At 38.8% G+C, this 13,028-nt stretch overlaps 1 protein-coding gene across 5 annotated transcripts in view; it reads left to right on the forward strand.

The window, feature by feature from the left end:
* The window catches only part of LOC137260928 (transcription factor SOX-5-like), a 244,083-nt gene that overhangs the window by 186,314 nt on the left and 44,741 nt on the right, over positions 1 to 13,028 (forward strand). For 4 of the 5 annotated variants that reach the window (XM_067798486.1, XM_067798487.1, XM_067798488.1 and 1 more), the window contains one exon: positions 2,594 to 3,146. In XM_067798486.1, coding sequence (XP_067654587.1) covers positions 2,598 to 3,146 — 549 coding nt within the window. In that variant the 5' untranslated portion in view covers positions 2,594 to 2,597. Of the gene's footprint in view, positions 1 to 1,887; positions 2,172 to 2,593; positions 3,147 to 13,028 lie in introns of those variants that run through there. The other variant, XM_067798484.1, reaches the window with a different exon arrangement.

Raw genomic sequence — 13,028 nt, forward strand, 5'->3', positions numbered from 1 at the left:
AGATCATATTTATTGTATTTCCGAGACAGAACATATTGATGAAAGAGTTATGATTTTATAGAGGACAGTGGTTCTTTTGAGGTAGGTTGGACTAGTTTGTTGCATGTGTATCCTGAAAAATGTATCATTGTGGTTGAAGGTTGTTGCTGCACTGCGTCTTGTAGAGTGTTCAGAGATGTTTGTGATAGTAGATGAATTTTCAGAAACAATTCTCCCGATGTGAAACTCTTCATACTTGGAATTAGGTTACTAATATGTGCTCCATGATCATATAATTGTGTTGAGCTTTGGTGATGCTTATTAAGGTTAATGTAAGAGGTGAAGATATGCTTCCTAAAGTACTCAAAACATACAAGATACCTCTGTCAAGTCATGATGAAGGTGAAGACCTACAACGATGTTTAATTGGAGGAAGGGGGTTGTCGGAATTTAAAATACATTCATTAAAGGCTGCAGATGCATATTGAGACATTCTCATCCAGAATAAGCAATATTCTCACATTCTCATCCAGAATAAACAATATTCTCACATTTGCATCCAGAATAAGCAATATTCTCACATTCTCATTCAGAAAATACAACATTGAGACATTCTCATTCAAAATATGCAATAGTTGGACATTCTCATTCAGAATGTGTAATGTTGGGACAATATCATTAAGAATAAACAATATTGGGAAAAAATGTCCTCCAGAATATGTTCAGCTAAGTCATTATCTCATCAAGTATTCTCAATACTGCAACACAATCTCATTTGGATATGCAATATTGGGACACAATCTCATTTGGATATGTATTACTAAGACATTATCTTATCAAGAACATGCAATATTGAGACATAATATCAACCAGAATATACAATATCTGAGTATAATTTCAACAAGAGTTCTTACTTGACAAAATTCAGTTATTTTTTTGAAGGAAATATCATAAAAAAGAAAGATACTGTTTTAGATTTTCCTTGAAAACGAGTGAAAAGTGAGAGGATGTTGACTGAATAAGTCTTAAATATTTCTGTCATTGTCAACAGATGTAGATACCAGTTCTTTTCCAGACATCAGGCCTTGTACTGCGAGGTGTTTATCCTGAAATGATCTGCAATAGGAAAATGTCTTTGTGTGTATTTACAGCATACTGAGTCTATCTATCAGGAGATGTTATCAGGAGAGAGGGACACTTCATCCAAACATTCCCCTTCTCAGGATCCCCCCTACCCCCATCTCCCCATAATCTACCTCAGCTAAAACTCTCGTTATAAGACTTGTTGCAGAAATACCACAATTGATAAAATCCATACTTTATTTCTGGCACTAGAGAAAAGAAATTTGAGCAATGCCAGAAAAAAGTGGCAGATGTATCTGTGGTGAATTGTTGATCTGTTACTATTCTGTGCGATAAGGGACTTGTTGTTTACACTGTTAACAATTTGGAAATATTATCTGCTAAATCGCCTTTCGAAACTGTTGACACACACAATTTGTAACTTGGATCAGTGAAAGACAAGATTTAAGCTTTTTTCACAAAAAAGTAAATTGGTTTACATTTCAGCAACTATCATAGTATACAGATATTACACAGGTCCCTAAGTTGGCTACACAGGAGATCCTCACAAGTCCTCCAACAATAGCCGGCTTGTCACACTGACGTTTTTGTGGAGGAGAATTCTTCTATTTGATGCCGAATTGCACGTAGAAAAGTCTGCTTGAACACACGGGGTTATGGAAATGAATAAACCCATCTCTTAGTATAAACCATGCAAGGGCAGTCACTCTATAGGTCCTGGCCTCTCTTATGTATTATCTCTGCGCTCTCAGCAAAGACAGGGAACACATGGAGATGAGAAGGGGTAGTCACACATATACACTCATTACCAGTTATCAAATCTCTCTCTCTCTTGCCGTCTGCTGCAGCTCTATGTTGCGTCTGCTACTTTGCGTCTGCTGTGGTGTATCCCTCTGCTGCCAACAACTCAGCACACAAACAACGCCTCTGACAGAGTCACTGCTGCAACACTTTGTGCCATTGTGTAGATTGCATAATGCCTGTCAAACCATGAATTGATGAGATTGAGGAATAAGCATGCTTCCAGATAACATTCAGTCCAACGGGCCTAAGAATGGAAATGGTTCAATTGCCTGTGATTGGGACTCTGCACAAGTTGGTTTAATTTGGTAGGCTAGTTAATGCGCACCATACTTTCAGTGTGCTTCTGTACACGGGATTTCCATTTTCTTTGTGATTTCTGTTTCATCTTTGCTTTCAGAGAATTGTTCACTCTTGCAGCAAGATTCACACATCTTAACTTGATAGTCTTTGGGATATTTGAAACTTAACTGCTGCGGAAGTGGGTGTCAGATGATTTTCTCAGATTGACACCATGCCACAAATGTAAGCAACGAAGCACGCTCCACTTCTTCACTGTGTCATTTCCCAATGTTTGAGTGTATGCATGATTGATTGTGTCATGTAAATAATTTCTTGCTTTTCAGCTGAGTGTGTTTTATACAGGAATGATCATCGACTTCACCAGACCTGATGACGTCAATAAATGAAAAGGATTCATTGGATTCATTACCTTTTTCTCTTTTTACAGGAGTATGTCTTCTAAGCGAAAAAACACCCCAACAAAATTAAGTAAGGACGACGTCGTACTTGAGCGACAAACTCTCAACTCAGACTGTGACAATAACCATTTTGATTCGGAAGGTGACACAGAGCCACACCTGCCGCATCAGTTTCTTCAGTTTGACCACAGTGATAACGATTCTTCGGACACTGGTTCGGACAGACTTCCTCGCAAGAAGCAGAGACTTGTTGATCGTTTGGGCAACCATCACTCTGCGGAATCAGACAGTGACGAGTGTCACAGCTCATTGCAAAACAACAATAACTGTATCACTACAACAAAGCCTTCTTTAGGGCTGCATAAGAAATCTATGGCGAGTGTTTTGCGACGATTGAACTCTAAAAGCCAGGACACTGATATCAAGGACATGATGACAAAGACAACAGAAGAAAAGGAACCTGGGGTGATTGAGAGTGTGCAGCAGATTCTAACCAGTGATGGCCCAGTTCAGGACAAGGAACAGAAGCTCAATGAGATGATTGCACAGCTACAGACGATCAAGGATGGACTCCAGAAACAGGTAAGTCATTTCTTGTGATACATCTTCGAATCATACAATCAATACTGATTTTACTGCAGATTTCTTGCAAATTTTGTCATTGTTGTTTGAACCCAGACAGCAGCTCTTTTCTGACAGAGGTTCTCTGTTTAGATCCTTATTACACCAGCCATGAGGATGTAATAAAGCGTCTTCCAGTCCTGTGTGGCATATTTTGTTCCATGATATCAGCTTCTTCCTACAATTATTCTTTCAGTCATTTTTTACCAAAGTATGAACTTTTTGAAACTTGTAAGTTTATTTCAAATTGTGACATGATGAGCCTTAAATTTTTTGATGATGTCAGCACATTTTTGTTTACAAACGTGAAGAGTCTGACTCAGCTATGGGGAAATTTGATCATGAGGTTTCTTTTATGAATTAATTTCGAAACCTGTCACTGTCACTATCCTTGTTAGATTAATAGGGCCACAGGAGTGAAGAATGTAATAAAGTCAAGTAGAAAAACAAGTGGAACAGTGCCACGTTTCAATAGATAAAAGAAATATATACCCTTTGTGACTTATCTTATATCTATGCTCAAGACTTGTATATCCATGCCATGACATCAAGATGTTAACTTTGTGATCGAACATAAGTTTCCCAATATTTAGGTCTAAAGAACGACTTTTAGCTTTTCAAAATTTGATAAACTACAAATGAATACAAACAGATCTGTCAGATTTGTTGTTTTCATGAATAAGACTCTCCAATGAACCATGATATTGAACAAGACTGTGTCGGCATAAATATCCATGAAAAATGAACTTTTCAGGGTGTATTCCTATATGTTATGATAATTACCATTCTCTGATAATATAATTATCTTGAAATTGGATAATTAATTCATAGTATTTGCCTGAACATTATATCAAGTGAAAAAATCAGAACTTACCATAACTGTTCATGAAAGCATCCAGGATGTCTGTAATGAAAATTGCTTATGCTGTGCTTTGAAGCCCATTTGTGATATACCCTGCTATATTTCTGGAATTCTTTCAGAAGTGACTTAAGACCATACTCACTAGCTGATACTGTGTCTTACTGTAGCTTACTTCAAAATCTACAGTGTGTATTACTACAGGTGAAGGTTTGATTCCCCACGTGAGTACAACATATGAAGCCCATTTCTGGTGTCCTTCACCATGATATTGCAGGCATCTTTGCTAAAAGTGGCATGAAACTAAGCTCACTCGTTTGCTACTATGGTAGAAAATACTATTCCTATCTGTCTCTGATCCACTTTCATCTGATTGCCACACCTGTCACGAGGAAAACATAAAACTCTTTTTGGATATCAAAGCTAGTTTGCCATATCACTCCAACATGCATTACCTGACATACTAAACACATGTTTTTCAGTATTATTTTGTCTTCCATTGATGCTAGATAGTACTCTGGGCTGTTTTCAGGAGTCATACTTCTACTCTAAAAGCACTCTTCATCTTTACATAGTTATCATATTCTTGCATAAGAAAATTGAATTGATATGTGTTTAAATGTGTTCTTGCTGTGTTTTGCGATGTGTACATGTAAATTTATCCATGAAAACTGATCAGCAGGAGATACTACGACGTAAGAGTAATATCAAGTTTTCACTAAAACACCTTTACCTTAATGACTTTTCACTCTTTTTTTCTTCAGTTTAAGCAGTTTTGACAAAATTTAAGTTACAATTACGCACATGAAATATAATTAGCTGTTTGTGAAGAACGTCTAAGTTGAATATTTTTAAGAAATACTTTTCCACATTGTGTTAATTTGTTGCCCTGTTGACCTCATCTTGTTTATGAATCCAGGGTTTGATATACATCTTAGGGACGGTTCTGTGTTTTAATTATCTACAACTCGCTCCTTCTCACGTCTTATGTTTTTATGTTGTTAAATCTCCCACTTCCGGTATTTCATTGCAGAAATTACAGGATGTTGATAAACTGTGCTCACTTCCCTCCATTTTCTCATTAGTACAATATTTCGTCATAATAAGCGACATCCATACACAGATTTTATGTAAGATAAGAATTTATTGGCAAGTGACCAGGTTGGGAGAACCTGTAGCCAAATTGAAAGAAAATATAAACATTCGATGCAGTTGTTATTTGTTTGGTCAGAAACAATTTTGGAGGCCTGTCAGCGGCTATCATGAGGAAATGATATGTTAGGTTGGGAGCTGTCATCAATTTGTCAAAACTGGCATCCCGTTTACAGACAGATTTGACTACAGTAGGGTGAGGGTAAGATTTCCTGTAACTAGAAGAAAATTAACAATTACTTTCATTAATTCCTCTAATAGAAACCTAAAACACATTTGTTGCAGATTATTGAATAAAAGTGGCACTGAAGTAAATAGGAGTACAGATATTTGGACCAGTTTTTTCGGAAGTCGTCAGTGACAGGAAGCAATCAGTTTTCTGACAGCTTCCAAGTTTGGTTGCAGCTGAAATATTTCAAGTCAAATGCTTTTTCATTGATGGACAGTCCTAACGTAGCATATTGACTGAAAGATGGGTTCTGTGTTGACATTTTGGTTTGATAAGGATATTGGTACAATATATGGATGCAGTCATTAGATGGGTAGTTGAAGTCTGTAATGATTAGTGTAGCATAAAGAGTTTTACAGCTTATATCATTGTGTTTTTCTTTCTGGAATGTTTTAATGTTCTGTTGTATGCTAGGGAAAGGATTGATCCTGTTGGGAGTGAAAGTTGGAGGTGGTTGGTGGGGTGGGGGAATAGAAAGAGAGGGGTGTTATTTGCTTGGTGTATGACTGGTAGAGTTATTAGTGCTCTCTGTAATGAATGGAAGAGTGCTGTGAAAGTACTCTGTATGGTGATTAGTGGAGTTTTTAATGCTCTGTTTGGAGTTTGTAATTCTTTGTGTGGAGTGTGGAGTTTGCTGGGATGTGTGTGGAGATAAGGGAATTCTGCATACCTTTTGGAGATCAAGGGAATTCTGTACACCTTGTGTAGAGATGAAGGGAATTTTGTATGCTCTTACTGATGACTGGTGGAGTTTTGTATGCCTTGTTTGGAGATTAAAGGAGTTTTCTAGACCCATTGTAGAGATTGGTTCTTTACAATGCTTTGTATAATGTTTGGTGCAGTTTTTTTTATTGTCTTTCTGATTTATGTAGCCTTTTATAAAGCCAGTAAAGATGCAGGTGGAGTGTTGAAAAGGAAAAAAAATGTCCACAAGTCTGGCTGTGGGGTAATCCAGCTCCCCACCCAATGTAGGAGGTATGTGTGGATGGCTTCGGAAACCCTGGGACTCTGTAGAGAAAATGTCCACAAGACAGTGTCCACAAGTTTGACTGTGTGGGTAGTCCAGCTCCTGTTAACAATCCATGTGGACAGTAGATAATTCCCCACCCAATGCAGGAGGTATGTGTGGAGGTCTCCAGTCAGCATTCTTCCCACTATCAGTAAATGAAGCTGAAAATGAGTGACCCCCTTGTATGTTATCAGTAATGAGTGTAAAACAGAAGCGGACTAGGCCATGTGGACCACTGCCTCTTGATCCCCGGCCTCGCTTGATACACCCTCCAGATAATGGCTTCTTGTGGCATCGGGGGAAGATGAGGGTAAAAACTACATCGATAAATCCGATTCGTTGAGAACACATCTTTCCATTTTCTACAACCTTGTTTTCTGTGCCTATGGGCCTGGCTGTGGTTGATAAAGAGAACTTGAGATAGTGAAACATGGATATTAAATGGTTATATGACATACATCATAATATGTTCTGCAAAAAGTTGATTTGAGAAAGCTGTAAATGTAATTTTTGTGGTTGGTATACGTTTGGAATAATTCTGAACCATCTGTTTAAGCATGAATTATGATCTGTGTCATAATGATTATGAAAATAATTATGTATTCCAGTTGCTGAATGCTACAACATGTAGGGTTCTCTTAACACTTCTAAATTCTTCACGCACAAGGATGTGATGGGTAGTAAAGCAACAAAGTTTTCCCTTATCATGTGGAGGACTGGGTTCAAATCCTTACATACGTAGAGTAAAGTGCAGGAATTTAACAAAATAGTAAAATCCACGCACCCCTTCCCAACAAGGTCTGTCCTAGTTAACAAATAAAGAATGGATAATGTTTTACAAGATTTAATATAAAATACAACCTTGTTGTAGGAAAACAAAATTCATTGGATAGTCAACTTTTTATCTGTAGACCTTGGTTCTTCTTCACCTATACAACTTCTGAAATGCCTGTCCATGAAGGTGTGGGTTAGAATATTGGTCTTCAGTGATCTATGCTTGTCTTAAGAGACGATTAACAGGATTGGGTTGTCAGGCATGCTGACTTGGTTGACTCATGTCATCAGTTCTTGATCACTGGATTGTCTGGTTCAGACTCAATTATTTACAGACTGCTGTCATACTGCTGGAATATTGCTGAGTGTGGTGTAAAACTAAACTCACTCACTCACTCTAAAATGCCTCTCAAAGAGAGAACATTGTTGTAATGTGTCAAGGCCAAATAGCTAGCTTAGGACTAGGAAGGAAGGAAGGAAAGAAGGAAGGAAAGAAGAAGTAATTCAGCATGTAGACTGATTCAGAAGCAACAGGTTTCATCCACGTTTCATCTTAGCCACATTCTCCAAACAATCCGGGTTAGGACAAATATAAGTTGGTGTCGCTGATCTGCAGTGATCCATTTTTTAACTATTTTGCTTTTGATGCTTGTAGAATCTTGAGGAGATAGTCAGGACTATTCCAAAGGGTGGACATTTTCATTTGAATTCTCCTTCAAACACCAGGCAGACTTTGTTTAGGGAATTTACAAGTGACAATGTTCAAATATCACTAACAAAATTTTGATTGTTTTGACTTGATTAATTATAGTTGAAGTAATAAGGATATTTGTGTTTGACTGTTGTTTTCTAAGATTGTTTTATCGTCATTATTATCAGCTAAAGTAATTAGGTGATACATGCTTACAGCCAAGAACTAAAGCAAGTACTACCTTTTAATGGGTCATGTTTATCAACATGTAAGCAGCCAAATGCATCTTTAAAGTGGTTTGAAAAGAATAATAAAATTATTCATAAATTGAGATGTATGTATCTGGTACAGGGTTTTGTGAAAATAAGTGGCACTTGTTGAGAGGAAAGTTGAAATCTGACTGCAGAAGGCTGGCTGCACATGGCTATCAGATGCAGAAAGAGTATCAACATGTTGCTCTATTACCAGCATGGTATCTTCCACTATTTGTGTGCAGGTCAGACAGACAGCTGCTTTATCACTGTGTAATCTTGGGGTTAGAAAAGTGCCAACTACTGTTTGTCTGTTGAAGGGTTACAGAAAAGATTCATTCATCTCATTCCAAGCACATGGCTACTGCATATCGTAGGTCAGGGCAGTGTGAGGCATGAAGCTAACTATTTGTCTACTGTGATGCTGTGTTCGGCCATGCTTCACTGTCAAGATGGGGTCAAGGTGTAGGCTTTTAGGGGTGGGGATAGTGCAGTGTGGTAGAGAGGATGGGGTCAAGGTGTAGACTCTTACGGGTGGGGATAGTGCAGTGTGGGTGAAGGATCATGGGGTTTGGGGATAGTGCAGTGGGGGTGGAGATAATAGGGTTAGGGTGAAGGCTTTTGGGGGTGAGGATGGTGCAGGGGGGCTGGAGAGTATGGGGTCAAGGTGTAGATTCTTGGGGGTGGGGATAGTGCAGTGAGGGTGGAGAAAGGGATGTGATATGACCTGTGTGGCTGTGGTGTGATGAAGAAAACATGTATCCTTGTGTGGTGGCATTGTGATGAAGAGAGAGAGAAAAGATGGGTCAGTGCTCTGTGGTATTGTTAGATGAAGAGAAGATGGGTCAGTGCTGTGTTCTGATGTTGTGATAAAGAGAGGACAAGTCAGTGTTGTGTGTTGGTACTTCTGGTACATTGAGATTGTGGCTCTGCTTTCTGTGGATATGAAGGGGGTATCGATAAAGATAGGATGTGATGAAGTGAGGTGTCAGTGATGAGGAGTTAAGGACATGCATAGGCATGATACATAGGCAGCACAAAAATTGTTTGCCGTTTATGTGGATCAATGTCACATGGGATGTCAGTGACAAGAACTGCTGATGCTTTGCAATGTAGGGAACAAGTGATAGATCCTTATCAAGTTATGGTCAATCTTTAAAAAAATGCATGAGCTGTTTTAAAAACAAACAAGTCTAAAAGGAATGCTAATGAAGAAAGTTATACATTATCTTATCCCTTTCAACATTAAGCGGGGTTGATGATAGTGCTGTGTTTCAAATATAAGGCAAGGGACCTGCAGGAGAGTCATGGGAGGGGGTCATCTGTTGGTGTGAGGTGCTGTCTCTAGGGGGGAGAGAGGGAAGGATTTCACAGATATTTAAGGGCAGGTGTCATATGCTGCACGGCCTTTGTAACATACAAGCAGCCCTGGTGTTGATACAGTCCTGTACAAAGAGAAGTAACTCTCACACACATTATTTAGTTACAAGGTAATATATCGACTTGCTTTTAGTCAAACACAGGTAAAGTATTTGTATGATGGTTAAAACGGTCTTAAGATTGCATTTGCACAAATTTGTTTTAATAGATTTTATGAAGTGAAATCTGAAACACTTTTTCCAAATATTTCACAAATTTCGCCTGGAATATCATATTTTGAACCTTGTTTGCTGAAAATTTTCAAGGGTATTTGAATTGAAAAACGGAAAGCTAACTTGTGAGATCAAAATAGTTAACCTAGAAATCAGCCAGTGGTATCCCCTTATCACTTGTATTTTTATTTCTCATCAATCACAACATCCTCTGGGGGTAGAGAGTATAGCTTCAGCAACAATATGGTGGTCATATTTTGTTCTAAGAGTTGTAACCTCTAACCCATATGGTTTTTCCCTGAATATGCTTATCTTGAAATAACTTCAAAGTTATGTAAAAGAGAATATGCAATCTTAATGTTGGCAAACCTTTCAGAATTGTACAAAAAAATTATCTGTGGCAGCACATGCTTTGCAGCTGTACCTGTTTTGTGTTCCACACAGAAGCTTGGCTCAGATTTATGAGCCCTCACTGACAGCTTTCAATGTCCAGGTGGAATTGAAACTTCTTGGGAAGTTTAATTTTTTTTTGCAATTTTTAAAAAAGCAAATTTGAAACAGGGTAAGTAATTTAATAATGAATCTTATTTTTTTTTATGTGTATATTTTTTATATATCAATGCTAAGGGTTCAAGTAACCTGGGGAAAGATCTTGGGGTAGGAATATAATAGATTTGTCGGCAAGCTTTTAGTTATATTTATAAACATGTCTTTAGTTGCTGACTTCAGCGTCAGTCTGTCTAGAACATTGTCTGGAGTAAGCATGGCTGATGATATGGATTGGTGGGAATATTTGGAATATTAGCTTTAGTAGAATCTAGTATTGGCTGGGTGGAGTCTGGCTTTTGGTGGATGAGTCCGGTATTGGGTGGATGAGGTCTGATTTATGGTGGGTGGAGTCTGGTGTTGTGTGGGTGAAGTTTGGTGTGTGGGATATTGTGTGGGTAGGATCTGATGCTGGATGGGTAGGGTCTGATGCTGGATGGGTAGGGTCTGGTGCTGGATGGGTATGATCTGATGGAAGCTGGCTGGGTAACTTGTGGTGCTGAATGGGTAGGGTCTAATGCTGAATGGCTATGGTCTAATGGTAGATTTAGGTAATCTGAAGCTGGCTGGGTAGGGTGTGATGCTGGCTGGGTAGTCTGATGCTAGATAGGTAGGATGTGATGCTGGATCGGGAATGGGTAGAGTCTGGTGTTGGATAGCTGGAGTCAGGTGTTGTGTGGAGGATTTGGTGTTGGCAGGAGAGAGTCTGGTATTGAGTTGGTTGAGACAGGTGTTTTATGGGTAGATGGAGTCTCATATTGAGTGGGAGGAATCATGTTTTGTTTGGGTGGGATCTACATTGAGATTGGATTTTGCCTCGTCAGATCTTGAAGAGCCAGATTATGGAATCAGGTCAGGTCAGGAATTAGTATAATAGGTCTGATGATAAATCACAATAGCCAGTTGTGGTTAACCAACCACTTTCAATCCTATTTAATAAGTCATAAAGACTAAATAAGAAATTATATAACAATGTTGATGGCAGTGAAGTGTCTGTATCCATGTTAGCTCACAGAGCAAGCGATGGTGATGCCCTCTTGACGAGGAAACAAGTTTATGTAGACGTGAGATTTGCACGAGAGTATCGTGTTACTCTGATGGAGCGGATCCCAAGTTTTCTGGGCGCTATCAGATAGGTGTGGAGACAAAAACATTTAGACATATTCTTTTTAGATGGTGTCTGCTATCCTTCATTTTTCATTCAGGCGTGAATGATAAGATAGCCGAACATGTGTTACGCAGATTCTTGGTGTGGTTAGGTTGTAAGCAGGACTACAACCAGCCACATATTTAGGGTTGTCATAATTCGCAGATAATTACAACAAAGATGAGTTTAGAATAAATATCCTATCAACCCTTAAATTTAACAAGTCCCTATCTTCAGATAGTACATCATTTCAACAGTTGTGAACACTGGTGATTTTGTCAGACGTGAGGGTTGATAAAAGTTCTCAAATTCTACCATCAAGACGAACTTATCGCATTTACGTAAATTTATAAATCCATTTGAAATCTTGCCCTATATTCCTAGTATTATTGTTTATTTTGGTGATTCTGTGATGATGATGTTTCTTGTTCTTGAGGATGAGGATGGGAGAATACCATTGTGCGAGACATACAGAATAGGAGGGTATTATATAGAAAAATATTTGACAGTAATGTACACAATGTATTGTAGACAACTGTCAAAACCTTGTTGAGTGAATGAGAGAGTGAGTGAGTGACTTTGACTGGTTGGTCTGTGAGTGAGTGAGTTTATTTTTATGCTGCACTCAGCAGTATTTCAGTTTTATGGTGACGGCTTGTAGATAGTCGAGTCTGAGTCAGACAGTCTTGTGTTCAACAGCATGAGCATCAATCTGCGCAACTTTGAACTGATGACATGTTAACCAAGTGAGCAAGCCTGACCGATCCTGTTTGTCACCTCTTATGACCGATCCTGTTTGTCACCTCTTATGACAAGCATAGTCACCTTTTGTGGCAAGCATGGGTTGCTGAGGGCTTATTCTACCCTGATTTGAATGGAGTGAATGGGTGATGTGAGGGAGTGATTTTTTTTTCAACGTGACAAAATGAGTTTTTGTGTAAGTTGACTGTGAGTGGACGATTTGATTAGTATGGTCAGCTATGAGGGAATGGATGGGTGGATGGGTGATTGAATGAGTGTGTAGTGGGTGATTGAATGAGTGTGTGGGTGGGTGATTGAATGAGTGTGTGGGTGGGTGATTGAATGAGTGTGTGGGTGGGTGATTGAATGAGTGTGTGGTGGGTGATTGAATGAGTGTGTGTGTGGGTGGGTGGGTGGGTGATTGAATGAGCGTGTGGATGAGTGGGTGGGTGATTGAATGAGTGTGGGTGGGTGGATGATTGAATGAGTGTGTGGATGGGTTGATGGGTAATTGAATGAGGTTGTGGATGGGTTGGTGGGTGATTGAATGAGTGTGTGGATGGGTGGTTGGTTGGTTCAACAAGTTTTGGTAGATGTGATTGAATCAGTGGGTGAATGGACGAATAATTGTCAATGGTTTTGATTAAATGATGGGGGAATGAGTGTGTGGATGGTTGAATGAGTTGATGGTTGTAATTGAATGTGTACATTGATGAATAACTGAACAAGTGAATGGATGGTTGAATGTTGATGGATGTGATTGAATGAGTGCTGGTGCCTATGATTAAATGAGTGAATAGATGATGAGTGATTAGATGGTTAAATGAGCTGTTTGGGGCATGATTGAATGAG

This window comes from Haliotis asinina, chromosome 14, assembly GCF_037392515.1.
Source record: "Haliotis asinina isolate JCU_RB_2024 chromosome 14, JCU_Hal_asi_v2, whole genome shotgun sequence".
NCBI lineage: Eukaryota > Metazoa > Mollusca > Gastropoda > Lepetellida > Haliotidae > Haliotis > Haliotis asinina.